Source organism: Macrotis lagotis, chromosome X (assembly GCF_037893015.1).
Source record: "Macrotis lagotis isolate mMagLag1 chromosome X, bilby.v1.9.chrom.fasta, whole genome shotgun sequence".
Taxonomy (NCBI): Eukaryota; Metazoa; Chordata; class Mammalia; order Peramelemorphia; family Peramelidae; genus Macrotis; species Macrotis lagotis.
In genome coordinates this window covers 392,252,539-392,268,181 of record NC_133666.1, presented here as the reverse complement: position 1 = coordinate 392,268,181, position 15,643 = coordinate 392,252,539, and the positions used below count along the sequence as shown (strand labels likewise).

General features: G+C 36.1%; 1 protein-coding gene and 1 pseudogene across 5 annotated transcripts in view; one reads left to right on the top strand and one right to left on the bottom strand.

Moving 5' to 3' along the window:
* SNX16 (sorting nexin 16) overlaps positions 1–15,643 on the bottom strand; it is a 67,049-nt gene that overhangs the window by 649 nt on the left and 50,757 nt on the right. For 2 of the 5 annotated variants that reach the window (XM_074204755.1, XM_074204752.1), the window contains exon 8: positions 642–2,139. In XM_074204755.1, coding sequence (XP_074060856.1) covers positions 1,866–2,139 — 274 coding nt within the window. In that variant the 3' untranslated portion in view covers positions 642–1,865. Of the gene's footprint in view, positions 1–641; positions 2,140–6,852; positions 8,681–15,643 lie in introns of those variants that run through there. The other 3 variants (XM_074204754.1, XM_074204753.1, XM_074204757.1) reach the window with 3 other exon arrangements.
* Positions 12,069–13,062, top strand: LOC141501089 (small ribosomal subunit protein eS4-like; annotated as a pseudogene).

Genomic DNA, 15,643 nt, shown 5'->3' with positions numbered 1-15,643 from the left:
ATATTTAATGAGAGTTGAGAACATTAATATAGAATAGTAGGCTTTTTATAAGTGGTATAACAGGGGCAGCTAGGTGGAGCAGTGGATAGAGCACCAGCCCTGAAGTCAGGAGTGCCTGAGTTCAAATCCGGCCTCAGATGCTTAATGATAATTACCTAGCTGTGTGGCTTTGGGCAAGCCACTTAACCCCATTTGCCTTGCAAAACAAAACTAAAAAAAAATCACTTAATAAGTGGTATAACAAAGTGGACTATATCTTTACCATCTCACTATTAACTAAAAATACAAAATAGAGATGTCAAAGATGCTGCTATCAACCCAGCTCCTTGAATACCCCAGGACCTAGATTAAGATGCAAATGGGAAATGTTTAACCTAATAAATGAAAATACTAAAGAATATAGCTAATGTGGTTTTCTAAGTCAATATGAAGCCAATAGTGATCCTTTTGTATCTGTTTCTAGTTGAGTTTGATATTGCTGATATAGAGAACATACAATTCCACTATATTCATTATTTATTATTTTAATTATTTAATTTAATAATACATTAATAATTAATTAATAAATAATAAATTAATTTAATAATATAATTACTTAATTATTTGATAGAGAAAATACTACATTGTAACATGATGCTTTCCATCCATACATCAAAAGTATTTAAGATTCCTTGAAAGATTTAACTACAGATCGAAATTTGTTTGTTTACCTTATAATCTTAAATATGAGGTAGGTTATAAAACAGGGGCCAAAGATATTCACTACTATGATAAAGGAGAGTCAATGCAGAATCCAACAGGGTCTTCCAGATGTTCCTGTTTGTAGGTGGTAATATCTAATTTGAAGAAAGCCCTGGAACACTGTACAGTTTCCTAAAAGTGATCCATAACTTCTCAAAAGAATTTTATAGTAATCCATGGAAGAAAAATAAAGAAGTGGAAGAAGATTGATTATACATGATTAAGATTGTGACATATGATTAGCTAATCAGTTTATAGAGCTTGCCCAACAGTTTAAATAGGCCATCTCAAAAAGTCTTAGTGTATTAAATTTTAGTCAACCAGAATTTTGGGGACTCCAAGTGTATCTTAGACAGATACATGACCAATGAGTTGGACTCAGCATTAAACAGGAGGAAAATTGTCTTCAGGAAATGGCAACACTCCTCTACTGGTTCCAGATTTCTTCCAGAAAAAAGGACTTTTTAAATATCAATATCAATTGTATTGTTATAGGGATGCAAAGCAAGAAATACTATAATATCTGAAGAATTAAAAATGAATATCACATAAAAAACAATGGACCAACACATAGTGGGTTCTGTAGACTCTGGCATTTAACAAACAAGGGACTTAAAAGAACTAGAATAAAGAATTACATCAAATATTTGAGCAGAAAAGAAGGCATGTTCACATTTTGGGAACAAGAGGACAGTCGAAGGGATCCACTGTTACCCTCTGGAAAGCAAGGAAAGTATCTAGAACTTTATATGGCAGTTATGGGAATATAGGGTCCAGAATTACATAAGATGTCAGATGGGTTACAATTTTTATCCTTGGAAGGGAATCCAAATACCTGAGTTTACAGATAAAAAAGATACAGAGTCACAGATACATCACAGACAATTTGAGCAAAGTTTTGAGAAAGCCAATCAGGAAAGAAGGGGAGGGAAGTAACCCCTTCCCTCACCCCACAATCCCTCTCCAGATAGACCATGTTTTTCCAATAGTGAGGGGAAGGTTTCAGAGGAATTCCCCTTCTTTCTACCACCTTTTGGAGAGTAGAAAGGATGCGTTTATGTATGTGTGTGGTCATGTCCCTGTGGTGAACTAGAACTTAATTTAGAATGTGGATAGGCTGAAGGTTAGAGGGTAAAGAAAGAAGAGATCAAAATGAGGTTGGATGAACAAGAAAGCAAAAGATTGGTCTTAGCTGACAGGGCTGTTGGCAGCCTCAACACCTTATTTATTTTCTTTTGGGTATTTGTATTATATTTAGGATTTTCTAAAGGCATTTTTCTCATCTTATTTCTTTTACTCACACATTCAGTCATACTCACAAGGACTGAAAACAGAAAAGTCTTGGTGGCCACTGCTCCTTTGCGCCATCCACTGCAAATAAAAAACTTCTTTGTAGCTCTAGAGGGGAAGAATTAAGAAGGGTCTGTTGGAGTAGCACTGAGTGAGAAATGAGAAAACCTTATTAGTCTCAGTTGTTTTTCAGTCATGACCAACTCTTTGTGATCCCTTCATTTGGGGTTTTCTCAACAAAGGTTCTTTAGTGGTTTACCATTTCCTTTTCTAGCTCATCTTACAGATAAGAAACCTGAGGCAAACAGGGCTAAGTGACTTGACTAGGATCACACAGGTAATAAGTATCTAAGGTTGAATTTGAATTCAGGAAAATGAGTCTTTCTGACTTTAGGTCCAGCACACTATATACTTCAGGGACAAGGACATTGGATGTATTATTCTGTTATTGCCAAGGCAGCCTAAGAAGGGGGGTGGGGCAGGAAGGGGACTCAAATTTAAATAAATCTAGGAGCTTTTTAGGAGTGAATTAAATATTTAACAAAATATAGCTCATGGATGATTAATAAATATCCAAATGGTAATTGACAGAATAAAAGTGCCCCACCCCTGATACATCACCACCTCTCAGCCCCACTAAAATGATTATATATGGAAAACCATATCATCTTTTACAGCTTTAAATCCTCTTTCTATTAGTTAAGTGATCCATAAAATTTCTTACTCTAGACTAGAGGTTCTTAATCTAGAGTCTATAAACTTATTTTAAAAGAAATTATTCATAACTATTTTATCATTAATTCTTTAAAATGAATTTTAAAACATTATTTTAAAAAGGGGTTCCCCTAGGCTTCACCAGATTGCCAAAGGGGTCCATGACATTAAAAAAGTTAAGAACCTTCTAGACTTATGCCTTCTCAAGAAAATTGTCTTGCTATGGAATCATGGAACAGGAAGGCACCATAAATTTTATCTATTTCAACTCTGTTTATTTTAATTTAACGAGGGGATTGGCCAATGAAAGCATGACTCCTTGAATGTAGTTATATAGCAGTTATTGACTCCTCACTTGAATGTAGCCAGGCAGGAGAGAGGGATTGTTTATGACCTGATAGTACCCTTTAGAGTCAAATGTGCACCCCATTCCAACTCAGCCACATGCTCTGAAGTCTCTGTGGGATATTACATCTGGCTAAGCTCATCACCCATACTCATGAGAGTTGGGTTTCCATTGATGAATCCCTCAATTTACACAAAAGATGAATAAGATGTAGGTACAAAAGTAAAGGTAAAAGAAATTCAAATCACAATTGTATAGCAACAGACTGAAAAGTTTATAATTTTAAATATAGGCTAACAGCAATTATATCCAAATGAGATCACATAGTTTCAACTTTTTCAATTTATAGAACAGAAAACTGAGGCCCAGAGATTTTAAATGATTTTCTTAAGATAAAAAAACGAATAACTAGCAATATTGCTGAGATTTGCAGTCTATTTTCTCTTTTGTCAAGTTGCCTCTCTTCAATAGTTAAATCAAACACTCAGAGTTAAAAGACATGGTTCCAGCCACAATTCTGCCACTTATTACCAGTCTGGCCTTAGGCAAGTCATTTAATCTCTCTGAGCCTCAGTTTCTTCATTTTTTAAATGAATGAGTTGAATGAAATAATTGTTGTTTCCTTTTTACTCTAAAATCTCATGACTCTTTTGATTCCCAAGTGATGCAAGTTACCATACTTGCTCAAGAACCTATTTGCTTCTCTAAAGATGAAATGAGAATAAATTTTCAGTTATCCTGTGAGTAACTGGAGTGAGGTGGGGGGTTCGGGGAGTGCAAAACATCATTTAAGAAATACTCATTTGGAAGATAAATAGCACAAAGGAACTATATGGATCCATCTCACTTCAGGAAGCAAATATTCTGCAGTGAAATAGCTCTTTAAGGTAAGCCTCTTTGGAATAAAGTTACCTTAGGTCAGCCAAACCTATAAAATATAAATGATAACAGCTCAGGTTTGGGGACCTTGAGTTTGTTACAGCTGACATTGCTGGCTCTGTTTGTGTGTGTGTGTGTGTGTGTGTGTGTGTGTGTGTGTGTGTGTATTTTTTTAAAAAAAATCTATTAAGTGTAAAAGGACCCTGTTGTCCTCTAGGTGGGGCTCTGAATTCACTGTATAGTGAGTGTATAAAAAAGAAGAGTAAACTGACTAAAATTTTAGTTGTAAATTGAACTTTTTAAAGAGAAATTGATAGCAATGGGCATCTCATTAATTGAAAACCTTAGTAATGAAAAATGGTATTTTATCAAGGAGCACAAACTGGGGGAACAAGACAGACTGCCAGGATTACCTGATTCTGAAACAGTTCATGATTTGGAAGGCTGGCTTTTATCTCCAAAGCCTCACTCATGCATCTTGGCACAAGCAAGTCAGGTTACAAAGATATAGAAAGATTTAAATGAGATCCTGGGGACTTGCATCTCTTCTCTACCAACCTGGTAGAGTGCTAGTGGTATGAGACTTTAGGAAGCTGGGGACACCAAGCATTTTTCCTCATTGTCAACCACTCTAAACATTTAACCCAGCCTTGGGCTCATTTAGGTGAATGAAGTGTTTCAAGTTTTCTTTGAAGAAGCATGACTAGCTAATCAGTTATTTAGCCATGGTCAAGACACATGGTGAGTATTTTCCTGGTTGTTATATACGATTTCTCTTAACATAAGAAGGCATCCCTGGCACATGATATGTCTTTCTTACTAAGCTGGGGATGAGTGACTGACAAGGAGAGCTAGGACCAACATAACAGGGAAAGGGATTAACTCAAGTTACAAATATGTCACAGGAGAGGTTGAAGTGAGGTGTATGTGGGATGGTACTTTCTTAATCCCACTAAAGTAAATTCAGTCCTAGCTCTGGTCTTCTGTTGTTAAACTGCTCTTTGTCCTATAGCTCACCTTTCTTTCTGTCTTCTGGGGTCCATCAACACTTTCTCCTAAAGACACTATATCCTCAAAGCTACCTGATCCTGTCCCATGCTATGAAGCCCAGGTCTACTTCTCAGGGGGAGAAGTCAATTTCTTACAGTGATTTCCACTTTCTGTGATCTCTCAACAACTATTGCCTAAATTCTTGTTGCTATTAGCTATGAATCTTCATTCCCCTTTCCTTCTCACCAATAAATTCAGAATTGGCTCACAGTTTTCTCCACCCCAACTCTTCTAATATTCTAGACCTTCAAACTTTTAACTCCTATGACCTCTATGCACAGGCATGATCATCTACATACTTCTCCCAACTCCTTTCCTGATCAATAAAATTATTTCCAGGTGCTGTGATTCTTATACAGTCACATTTATAAAGCAATTTAAACTTTGAAGATGTGCGATTATATATGTCATTATATTCAATATTTTATTTGATCTTCCCAGCAATCCTGAAAGATAGGTTCTAACTAAATTTTACAAATGAGGAAACTGAGACATGTTATTATTTGCCTAGGGTTATACAGCAAGTAAGTGTCTGAGGTAGAATTTGAACCTATGTCTTCCTCATTTCCATCTTACATGCTATCTATTAGGTAAGGAAAGTACATTCTTCTTCAGATTGCTACTACCATCTTTGGGTATAAGAAGTTCATACAGATATATTGAAAGTCACATTGCCTATAAAGTAACTACAGAGAAGCCTTTACAGAATCCTTCCCTCACTTAAATCCAACTCACTTGCAAGTCATGGTATCACAGAAAACAGCAACAACAACAATAATAACAATAACAAATTCCAGGAAAAGGTACTAACTTTTATTCATTTCTGTATCCCTATGGCCTTGGACATAGCTTGAAAGTTAAAGGTGAGTAACACATTTTTTTAAATTGAATTAAATTGTGTAACATTTGAGGTTCACACCAACAAGGGAATTATGAAGTGCAGTTTTTCTTAGCATTTGACAGCAACCTGGACAGAATCTTCTAGATATCTAATTAAATAGCCTCCCCCACTTTTAAACAAGATATTCGGTATGAGTCCATATTTAGCCTCTCTCGTACCCTTGAGACTAAAAAAGAAACGATTGTCAAAAATTAATTCTCTCTCTCTCTCTCTCTCTCTCTATATATATATATATATATACATATATATATATATATATATACATATACTATATAATATAAAGATCTGGCCATCATAGAAGTTGGAGCAGAGTTTAAGTGAGGAAATTCATCTTCCCTGTTCCATAGTGATATATTAATGTTAAGAATTTGTTAATTAAAACCAGTTACTTTTCTCAGTCATCTGAGAACTCGTCACAGTGTCTGAGACTTATAGATTTTATAGGACAAGGAACGAGTTGGCTACCATTCTCATAGGGACAAAACCAGAAAGTGCTAGGAAAATGGTTTTCTTAGTTTCTCTGCTGATTAGTATGTTTATCTCCTGAGGATCAGAACTATGTATATATTCCTCAAGTATAAATTCTAAGAGGGTAAGTCTGAAAGAAATAGAAGATTCTAGTTAGGGGAGACACAAGGGTCTTTGGAAAGTGAATTCCAAGGCTTGTTTCATCATTTAATTTCCTCTCTAATCTGATCTATACAAGATTCTTTCTCTGGGCTTTCCTTCTTCCCCTTTTCCTCTTTCATAGACTGGAAGAATCATAGTTCTAATGGGATTAGAGAAATACCTCTCCAAGGTCCTTATCTTGGATTCCAAAGATAACAAAGAACACTAGTGATGTTGAATCAGTCTATGCTAGAAGAGCAGTATAGTCTCCAGTCTCCTTGAAGTTGCTTCTTAAAGACATCAATTAGTCAATCAATAAGCATTTATTATTAATTTTATTTGTAATTATTTTTCATTTTCAAGCACTTAGTTTTTTCTTCCTCACATCTCCCCCAACAGTGAGGGAGATTAAAAAAAAAACAGAACACTTACAACAAATAATCATAGCTAAGCAAAAAAAAGAAAAATTTCCATATCATCTATGTCCAGCACTGTGTGTGTGTGTCTCATTCTACACGTCAGGAGGAGGGGAGAAAACATTCTTCATTATGGGTCCTCTGGAATCATAGTTGATAATTTTTCAGCAAGTATTTATTAAAATCTATTATGTCCTTCAACAAGCATTTATTAAAGTGCCTACTAGGTTAGTCAGCTGAGTATACATACATTAAGAGCTATTGTATCATTCAGCAATCATATATAAAGCACATATGATATTAATCAGTCAGTCAACAAGTATTTATTAAGTGTTTTTTATCTGCCAAGCCCTGTGTTAGGTGATGGGAATTTGCATACATATGAGTTTACATTCCAGGGGACATGGTAGGTCATTTACAACCAAACCATACACAATGCCTGCTGATCAGAGATTTCAAGACCCTAGTCTTTTAGATAGAATCTGAATCTCAACCCACTCAATGATATGGGGTTGTTCAACATTTATCAGTACACTACTGCTTCAGGTCCTAATTACTTTTCACCCTGGATTATTGCAGTAGCCTTCGAAGTGATCTCCCTATCTCAAAACTCTGACTATTCAGTACATCCTCACATAGCTGCCAAAGTAATTTTCTTTACACACACAGACCTGATTATATGATTCCAGTAGTTGAATATAAATTCTTCTATTTAGCTTTTAAAGCCCTCTTCAGTCTAGCCTCAACCTATTTTTCTAGTGGGGGGGCATGGGGGAGCCTTGTTCTCCTCCTCCTCCTCCTTCCTCACTCTGAGATCCATATTCACTGAGCTCCTTTATCTTTGTCCTACATGACCCTCCATAGCCTATCTTGGTTAGTCAGTCTGTCACTCACCATCCCAGATACTTGGGATATACTCCTTCCTTACCTCTACCTCATGAAGGCCCTTTCTTCTTTCATCATATGACTCAAGAACCATCTTCTAGGTGAAGCCTTTCTTGCTTTCTCCAACAACTATTGCTTCCATACTAAACTACAATGTCACTATTTTGTATATATTTGTATTTCCTTTGTTTTGTTAGCATATATGTGTTTATGTATACTTGTTTTTTTCCTCTATTAGAACATAAGCTTTTTATGAGTAGGTCCTGTTTCATTTCTTATACTTTATTGCAGCTCTTAGCTCACAAATTCATTTCTTATACTTTATTGCAGCTTTTAGCTCACAAAAGTTCTTAAAAATACTTATTGATAGTTGTTAATTGATTGACTCAGGATCTCTTGACTTCTGGAACTTCAAAGACTGCCTGGAAGGCTAGAGAAACTCATCTGGTATTGCTCTTCAGTATCCCAAGATCAGGCAAATAAAAACAAACTAGAACATATCCAGAGTCCAGGTTTAAGCTTGTCTAGTTGAGCAAACCTCTTTCACTGCCACATGCAGGTATTTGCCAAGCTGTCTGGGTGGAAAAAAATCATTCCTCTCTATCTTTCACCAGATGTCCCAGAGTTACATTGTGTTGCCTTCTGGAGGGTAGATAGGAGAGCAAGGCAGAAGTCAAAGTACCTTCCTTTGGGGACTAACAGATCATCCATGGTTTGTTTCATGTCCCAAAATGACAAGTCCTTCATAGGTAAGAACATGTTTTCCTGATTGGCCAGGGCAACTCAGTCCACACTCTATGGGATACTGCAGGTCCTTCCCCAAATATATTCTATGGGATTCAATCCATGCTGCAAAAGAAAGTATAAAAAATGTGACATAACTGATTTTTTCTTTCCTATTCACAATGAATAGTGAGACTTTTTCTAAAAAAGGAACAGATGTGAGTGAAAACAGCTATACAAGTAGTGAGCTATATTTACTTATGGCAATGTTGCAAAATTAAATTCCATTTATTTGATTGTTATTAGTGGTGGTAGTAGTGGTGAAGGAGTATGTAGGCATGTGCATGTGTAAATAGATCTGATCTCTATAATAGCACTGATGAAGAAATTAGGAGATAATGGCCCATAAACCCTAAAGTTTGTGAAATTTTCATTCTACACATACTTGAGAAGGGGAAAAGTGGATTGTGAGATACTGAAAGAATGATAAACTAAAGTGTCTATTTTATATCTTAAACATACATTCAAGGTGTCAAAGTGCTGACTTCATATTGGCTTTTTATGTTTTGAGGAGACATTAAATCAATAGTGACAGTTGAAAGTGAGAAAAAGTCAAGAGAAGAAAATCCCTGGAAAAAATTCTCAAGAATTAACTATTCAGCTGCAACCATTTTAGCTTCCTAAAATAACTTTCTTCCCCTTTGTTGCTTAATCCTGCTGTTTTTGGAAGTTCAATTGTAATCATTTGTTTTACTTTTTAAAAAATGTAACAATGTCTAATAACAAAAAAATCTTTGTTGAAAAGATAGTCTAGAAAGAGGAAGCTGGAATTTCCCCACCTGGTTTTGACCTCTTTCATTGAACACACTCTTTAAATGTTAGCATGTCAGTATTCCTAACTCTATATAATCACTATATTATCTTGAAATAATTTCTCTTATTATAGAATTATTATATCCAGATATTTTATTCACTTTATAACTGAAAAGGAATCTAGTCCACAATGCTTTCATTTAGAAGAAACTTAGGCTGATTTCTTTATAGAAGAAGAATATAAATCTAGAAACAGCACCCCAAGAGGACACATTCTCTTCTATACCACTTTGGGTCTTAGAGAGACTGGGCTCAAACTTAAATTGGATTCTACAAAGCACTTGGCTAAACAAGTTAACTTCTGAATGGGTATAGTTAGTCTAGATCTTTCTTTTTTTATTTTTTATTTTCTTAGGTTTTTGCAAGGCAAATGGAGTTAAGTGGCCTGCCCAAGGCCACACAGCTAGGTAATTATTAAGTGTCTGAGACCGGATTTGAACCCAGGTACTCCTGACTCCAAGGCCGGTGCTTTATCCACTATGCCACCTAGCTGCCCTAGTCTAGATCTTTCTGTAAGGCACTACATCGCAGCTACCACGTTGATTTACTAATGGGCTGGATCAAGCAAGTTATTCCTTGGGCTTACACTTGTGCATCATTGTTGCTGGCAAACTCTAACATGGACCACCATCACTAGACTTCTGCTACCCTGACCTTGTCAACTCTCATAAGATCATGTACCAAAGGACAAAAGATACAAACAAAGGGAGGCCCTATCCTCAACAAAGGATTGTCTTAGAAAGCTGAGCAAGCCTGCTGGGACTTTGGGCGTGAGGGGGAAGAGTGGTTTCCCCCTTCCCCCTCCCCTATTCTTTTGGAATTCAATCATCTTTACACCTCATGGTCAAAGAAAGGAAAATAGGACAACCGTTTCTACTGGGAACTTTAGTATGCACGCCAGGATCTGGCTCAGCAATAAACCAAATGTTTTCTTCTTTGCTTTAAATAATAGTGGCTATTACTTTTCAAACTACTTTTCAGTGATATGGGGAAGATACTAATTGTATAGTGTATGTAATGTATATAATTAGAGAAAACATACTGAAATGGGAACTTGAGCAAAAAGAATATAGGAAAAACATGCCCCTCAGAGGCAACCCTAGAATCCAAGAGGGAGAAGGGCTTATATATGTATGAGTTATATGTTATTAAAGGGATAGTTAATGAAATAGTCATCACAAAGACCAATATGGCTTCTTTAAAAATAGGTTGCAGCAGATTGACTTTATTCTTTCTTTTTTCCTTCTCCTCCTTCTCTCTCTCTCTCTCTCACACACACACACACACACACAATCTTTCTCTCTCTCTCTCACACACACACACACACACACGCACTGTCTTTCAGTTACTATACACAAAAAAAATCAAGAAAATTTCATAGATAGTCTTCCTAGATTTTTAACGAGCATTTGACAGTTTCTCATGCTATTCATGCAGACAAAAACATTCCTCTATTGGCAAGAAAGTCCTTTATTGTCTAGCTCCAAGTTTACTACAGTCCTCTATACCATACATTCTATATTCTAATAAAATTGATTTACTTATTGTTTCTTATACATACAAATATGTATTCATCTCCTTAGCACAGATTATCTTGTTGAAGTGAAATATATTCCTCTGAACCATCCTCAGCCCAAGTGCTCCTTCCTAGGGGTTTTCCTTTTTTTTTAATTGTATTTATTTGAGGCAATGGGATTTAGTGCCCAAGGTCACATAGCTAGGGAATTATCAAGTGTCTGAGGTCAAATTTTAACTCAGGTTCTCCTGACTCCAGGGCTGGTGCTCTATCCACTTTGCCTTCTCACTACCCCGCTAAGGGTTTCCCTGATACTCCAAATGCTAATATTTACATCTCCCTTGAATTTACATTATATTTATTTATCAAATATTCTGTATCTATGTACATGGTGCTTTTCCCTGATAGAATGTAAATTTTCCGAGAGCAAGGTCTGTTTAATTTTATTTTTAAAGAAGTCTAGCATAGTGTCTTATTTCACAGAAAGTACTCCATACAGATACTCATCAAATTGATTTAAATGATATTAAGGATCCAAAAAGGATTGATACATAGCCTAGAACACTTTTATGTTCTGAGATGAAGTTTACTGGGGACAACTGTAAAGTTTTATATTTAGGATTAAGAAATCAATTTCACATGTACAAGGGATAAATGTGGTATAGTACTGCATTTAAAAAAAAGAACTAGGAGTGTCAGGACACCAAAATTCAATATGATTTACTGGTGTGAGCTGGCATATAAGAAAGCAAATGAGATCTCAGATAGTATTAAGGTAGGTATAATGTCCAGGATTAGGGAGATGATCATTCTGCTATCCTTGGTTAGATCAAATGCAGAGTTTTATAGTCAGTTCTTGATCAGGACATTGCAAAGCTGAAAAGCTTCAAGAGAAAGGTGATCAGGTTGGCAAAGGGTCTCAAAATCATATGACAGGAAGATTGATTGAAGGATTCATAGATAATTAGCTCAGATAATATACGACTTGATGGATAAGTATAGAAGATGTTTCTTTGAGGATCTGAAGAGTTGTAAGGGTCATAGAATCAAAGAATTTGAGAATTGGAAGGGACAAATAAGTATCCTTGCTATAAATCCAACCAATGATAATCTAGTCTCTGTTAAAAATTTTGGAGGATCCTCTTGCCACGCGGCCCTGGGACCGGCCGGTAGTGCTTCTGGAGAAGGCACCGAGGCCCAGAGGGTTAAAGTGACGTGGCCAAACACAGCCATTAAGTAGTCCCCGACCCTACCTGCAGTCGAGTAAACTTCCTGCTTTATCCCAGATTTAGTGTAGCCATGGCTCGTGGTCCCAAGAAACATCTGAAATGTGTAGCAGCTCCAAAGCACTGGATGCTGGATAAGTTAACAGGAGTATTTGCTCCAAGACCATCTACAGGTCCCCACAAGTTGAGAGAATGTCTCTCCCTCATCATCTTCCTGAGAAACAGGCTCATATGCCCTTACTGGAGATGAAGTAAAGAAGATCTGCATGGAGCGATTCATCAAGATTGATGGCAAGGTCCACACTGATATCACATATCCTGATGGTTTTATGGATGTCATTAGCATTGAGAAGACAGGGGAACATTTCCGTTTGGTATATGACACAAAGGGACGCTTTGCTGTTCATCGTATCACAGCTGAGGAGGCTAAATATAAGTTATGCAAAGTGAGAAAAATCTTTGTGGGTACAAAGGGTATTCCCCATCTGGTGACCCATGATGCCTGCACTATCTGTTATCCAGATCCCCTCATCAAAGTGAATGATACAGTTCAGATTGATTTAGAAGCTGGCAAAATCACTGATTTCATTAAGTTTGATACTAGACACCTATGTATGGTGACCGGTGGAGCCAACTTGCATCGAATTGGTATGATTACAAATAGGGAGAAACATCGTGGCTCTTTTGATGTTGTTCATGTAAAAGATGCCAATGGCAATAGTTTTGCCACTAGGCTTTCAAACATTTTTGTTATTGGCAAAGGTAATAAGCCTTGGATCTCTCTTCCCAGAGGAAAGGGTATCCGTCTTACAATTGCTGAGGAGAGAGATAAGAGATTGGCAGCTAAGCAGAGCAGTGGCTAAATGATTGTAAATCATGAGAGAATTTGTAGGTTTTCAATGTTTTTAAATTCAGTTTTTAAAATGATTATCCTACAAATACATAAATTACACCAAAAAATAAGAATCTTAAACAGCTCATTTTTATAAAGCAATATTGAACAAGCCATAATGCTTTTTTTCTTCTTTCCTTGAATTAGAGTACTTTGTGTATGACTGTTGCATAAAATGACGTGGAAGATGTACCTCTATTGGTTTTGCTTAACTTGTTACATGGGAAATCTCACTGTGATTGGAGGATGGGGAGAGGAATATTGCAAAATGGCTGATGTTAAAACAAAAGATATTAATAAAACTTAAAAGAAAAAAACAAACAAAAAAAATCTTGGAGGATGGGGAATCAACCTTTTCTCAAGGTGGCCCATTATACTTTTAGACACTTCTAATTGTTAGGAAGTTCTCTCTGACATCAAATCTAAATGTACTCCTTCTAATAGAACCAGCAGAATGGTCAGAGAGTGGCCCTTCAAATACTCAAAGACCTCTATTATGATCCTCTTTAGTCTTCTTTGCTCCAGGAAAAACATGCTAAATTCTTTCAATTGATTCTCATATGACATGAATTCAAGGCTTTTCACCATCCTGATTGTCCAGCTTTTCAGTGTCCTTAATCTGTAAGTACTCAGAACTAAACACAATGCTGCATATAAAGTCTGATGAATGTGGAATATATGGCATCATAACTGTAATTCTTGGATACTATTTCTCACTTATGGTAGCATTTGCTCTTTTGATTACTACATCATGATGAGCACCCAGGTTTTTAAAACATATAGATCTTTTTCAGAATAAGTGCTGTTTAATTATGCCTCCTCATCCAAGTGTAAGACTTTATATTTATCCCTATTAAATTTCATCTTATTAAAGTCAGTCTAGTGCTCTAGTTTGTCAAGGTCCTTTTGGATTCTGACTCTATCATCTAGTGTGATTCTATTGGTCACTCCCAAGTTTGTGTCATTTGATAAACATACAATCTATGCTTTTTTTCCCCATCATTGATGGAACTGTTAAAAGTTCCAAGCACAGATCTCTGAGGCATTTAACTGATACTTCCTGACACATTAATATTGAATCATTAACAACCAAAGTTTGAGTTTGGTCATCCATCCAATTTTTCATCCTGCTACTTCCCCATTATGATATCATCCATTGCACATTTTCCCAATCAATCAAGTGTTTATGAAGTTCCTGCTATGTGTCAGGCACCATGTTAGATGCTGGGGATATAAATATAATGAATACCTACAAAGAGCTTACATGCTAACTGAGGGAACAGTGAAGACATATAAAAATGTAGAGTAAAAAGAATAAATACAAATAAATAAAAAGAAGTTAAATACAAGATATTTTGGATTGTAAGGCAATAACTTAGAAGTTTCATACTTAAGATGCTTCTCGAGCTGCATTTTGAAAGAAGATAATGATTTTATGAGGTGGAAGTGAGATGGGTATGACTAATATTTGAGCAACATAGAAAAAGTCAGTCTGTCAGGTTACAGAGTGCAGGAAGGTGACTAAAGTCCACTGAGATTAGAAAGATAGACTGAGGTAAAATTATGAATGGTTTTAAAAGTTGAATGGAGGAATTATATTTTATTCTAGAGGCAACAGTAACTATCTGAATTAATCTAGATCTATAGGTAAGGAAAGTTATTTTGGCAGCTCTGTAGAGGTTCAAATGAAGTGGAGAGAGACTTGAGGAAAGATTAAGAGGAAAGATTAATTTAGGAGTGGGAAATGAGACTGAAGAGAGATATAGAGTCAGATGCAAGAGATGTTTTGGCAACTTGTTGACTAAGTGGCAAGAAAAAGAGTGAGAGATAAATTAGTTCCTTTGACAAAAAACAAAAGTTTGGAAGAGAAGTGAATTTTTGGGAAAAGATAATGAGTTCAGTTTTAAACATACTGAGATGTCTTTGGGACACCCTGTTTGAAATGTTCAATAATTTGTGATGCGCTATTAAAGCTCAGGGGAGAGAGAGACTGGAATTGGCTGTTTAGATGTGGGAATCATATATAAAGAAATGATAGTTAAATCTATGGAAGTTGAAGATTTTACCAAAAGAGTGTATGGAGGGAGAAAAGGAAAGTGCCTAATAGAGAAAGTTGCCAAGCACTATTGGTCAATAGGGACTAATATGGATTAACAAAAAAACATTTAAAAGGAATATTCTGATAGGTAGAAGGAGAATCAGAATGAAGAATAAAGTAATCAGAAAAGAATTGTCAGTTGTTAAAGGTAGTAGATAGGTTTAGCACGTTGAGGGATAAAATAAGACCATTATATTTAGCAATTAGATCACTGGTCACTTTGGAAAGAGTAGTTCCAGTTGAAGGATGAATTTGGAAGATAGCTTGCAAAGGGCTGAGGAGTGAGTGAGAAAGAAGGAAAGAGAAATGGTGACTGTAAACAACTTTATAAAGTTTGAGAGAAGAGAGTTAGGATTATAACTTGAGGGGACTGTAAGGCATAATGAATTGGAGAAGACTTGGGTATATTTGAAGGTGATAGGGAAAGAAGCAATTATTAGGGAGAGATTAAAGATTTGAGAGAAAAGGAAATGATTATGGGGGC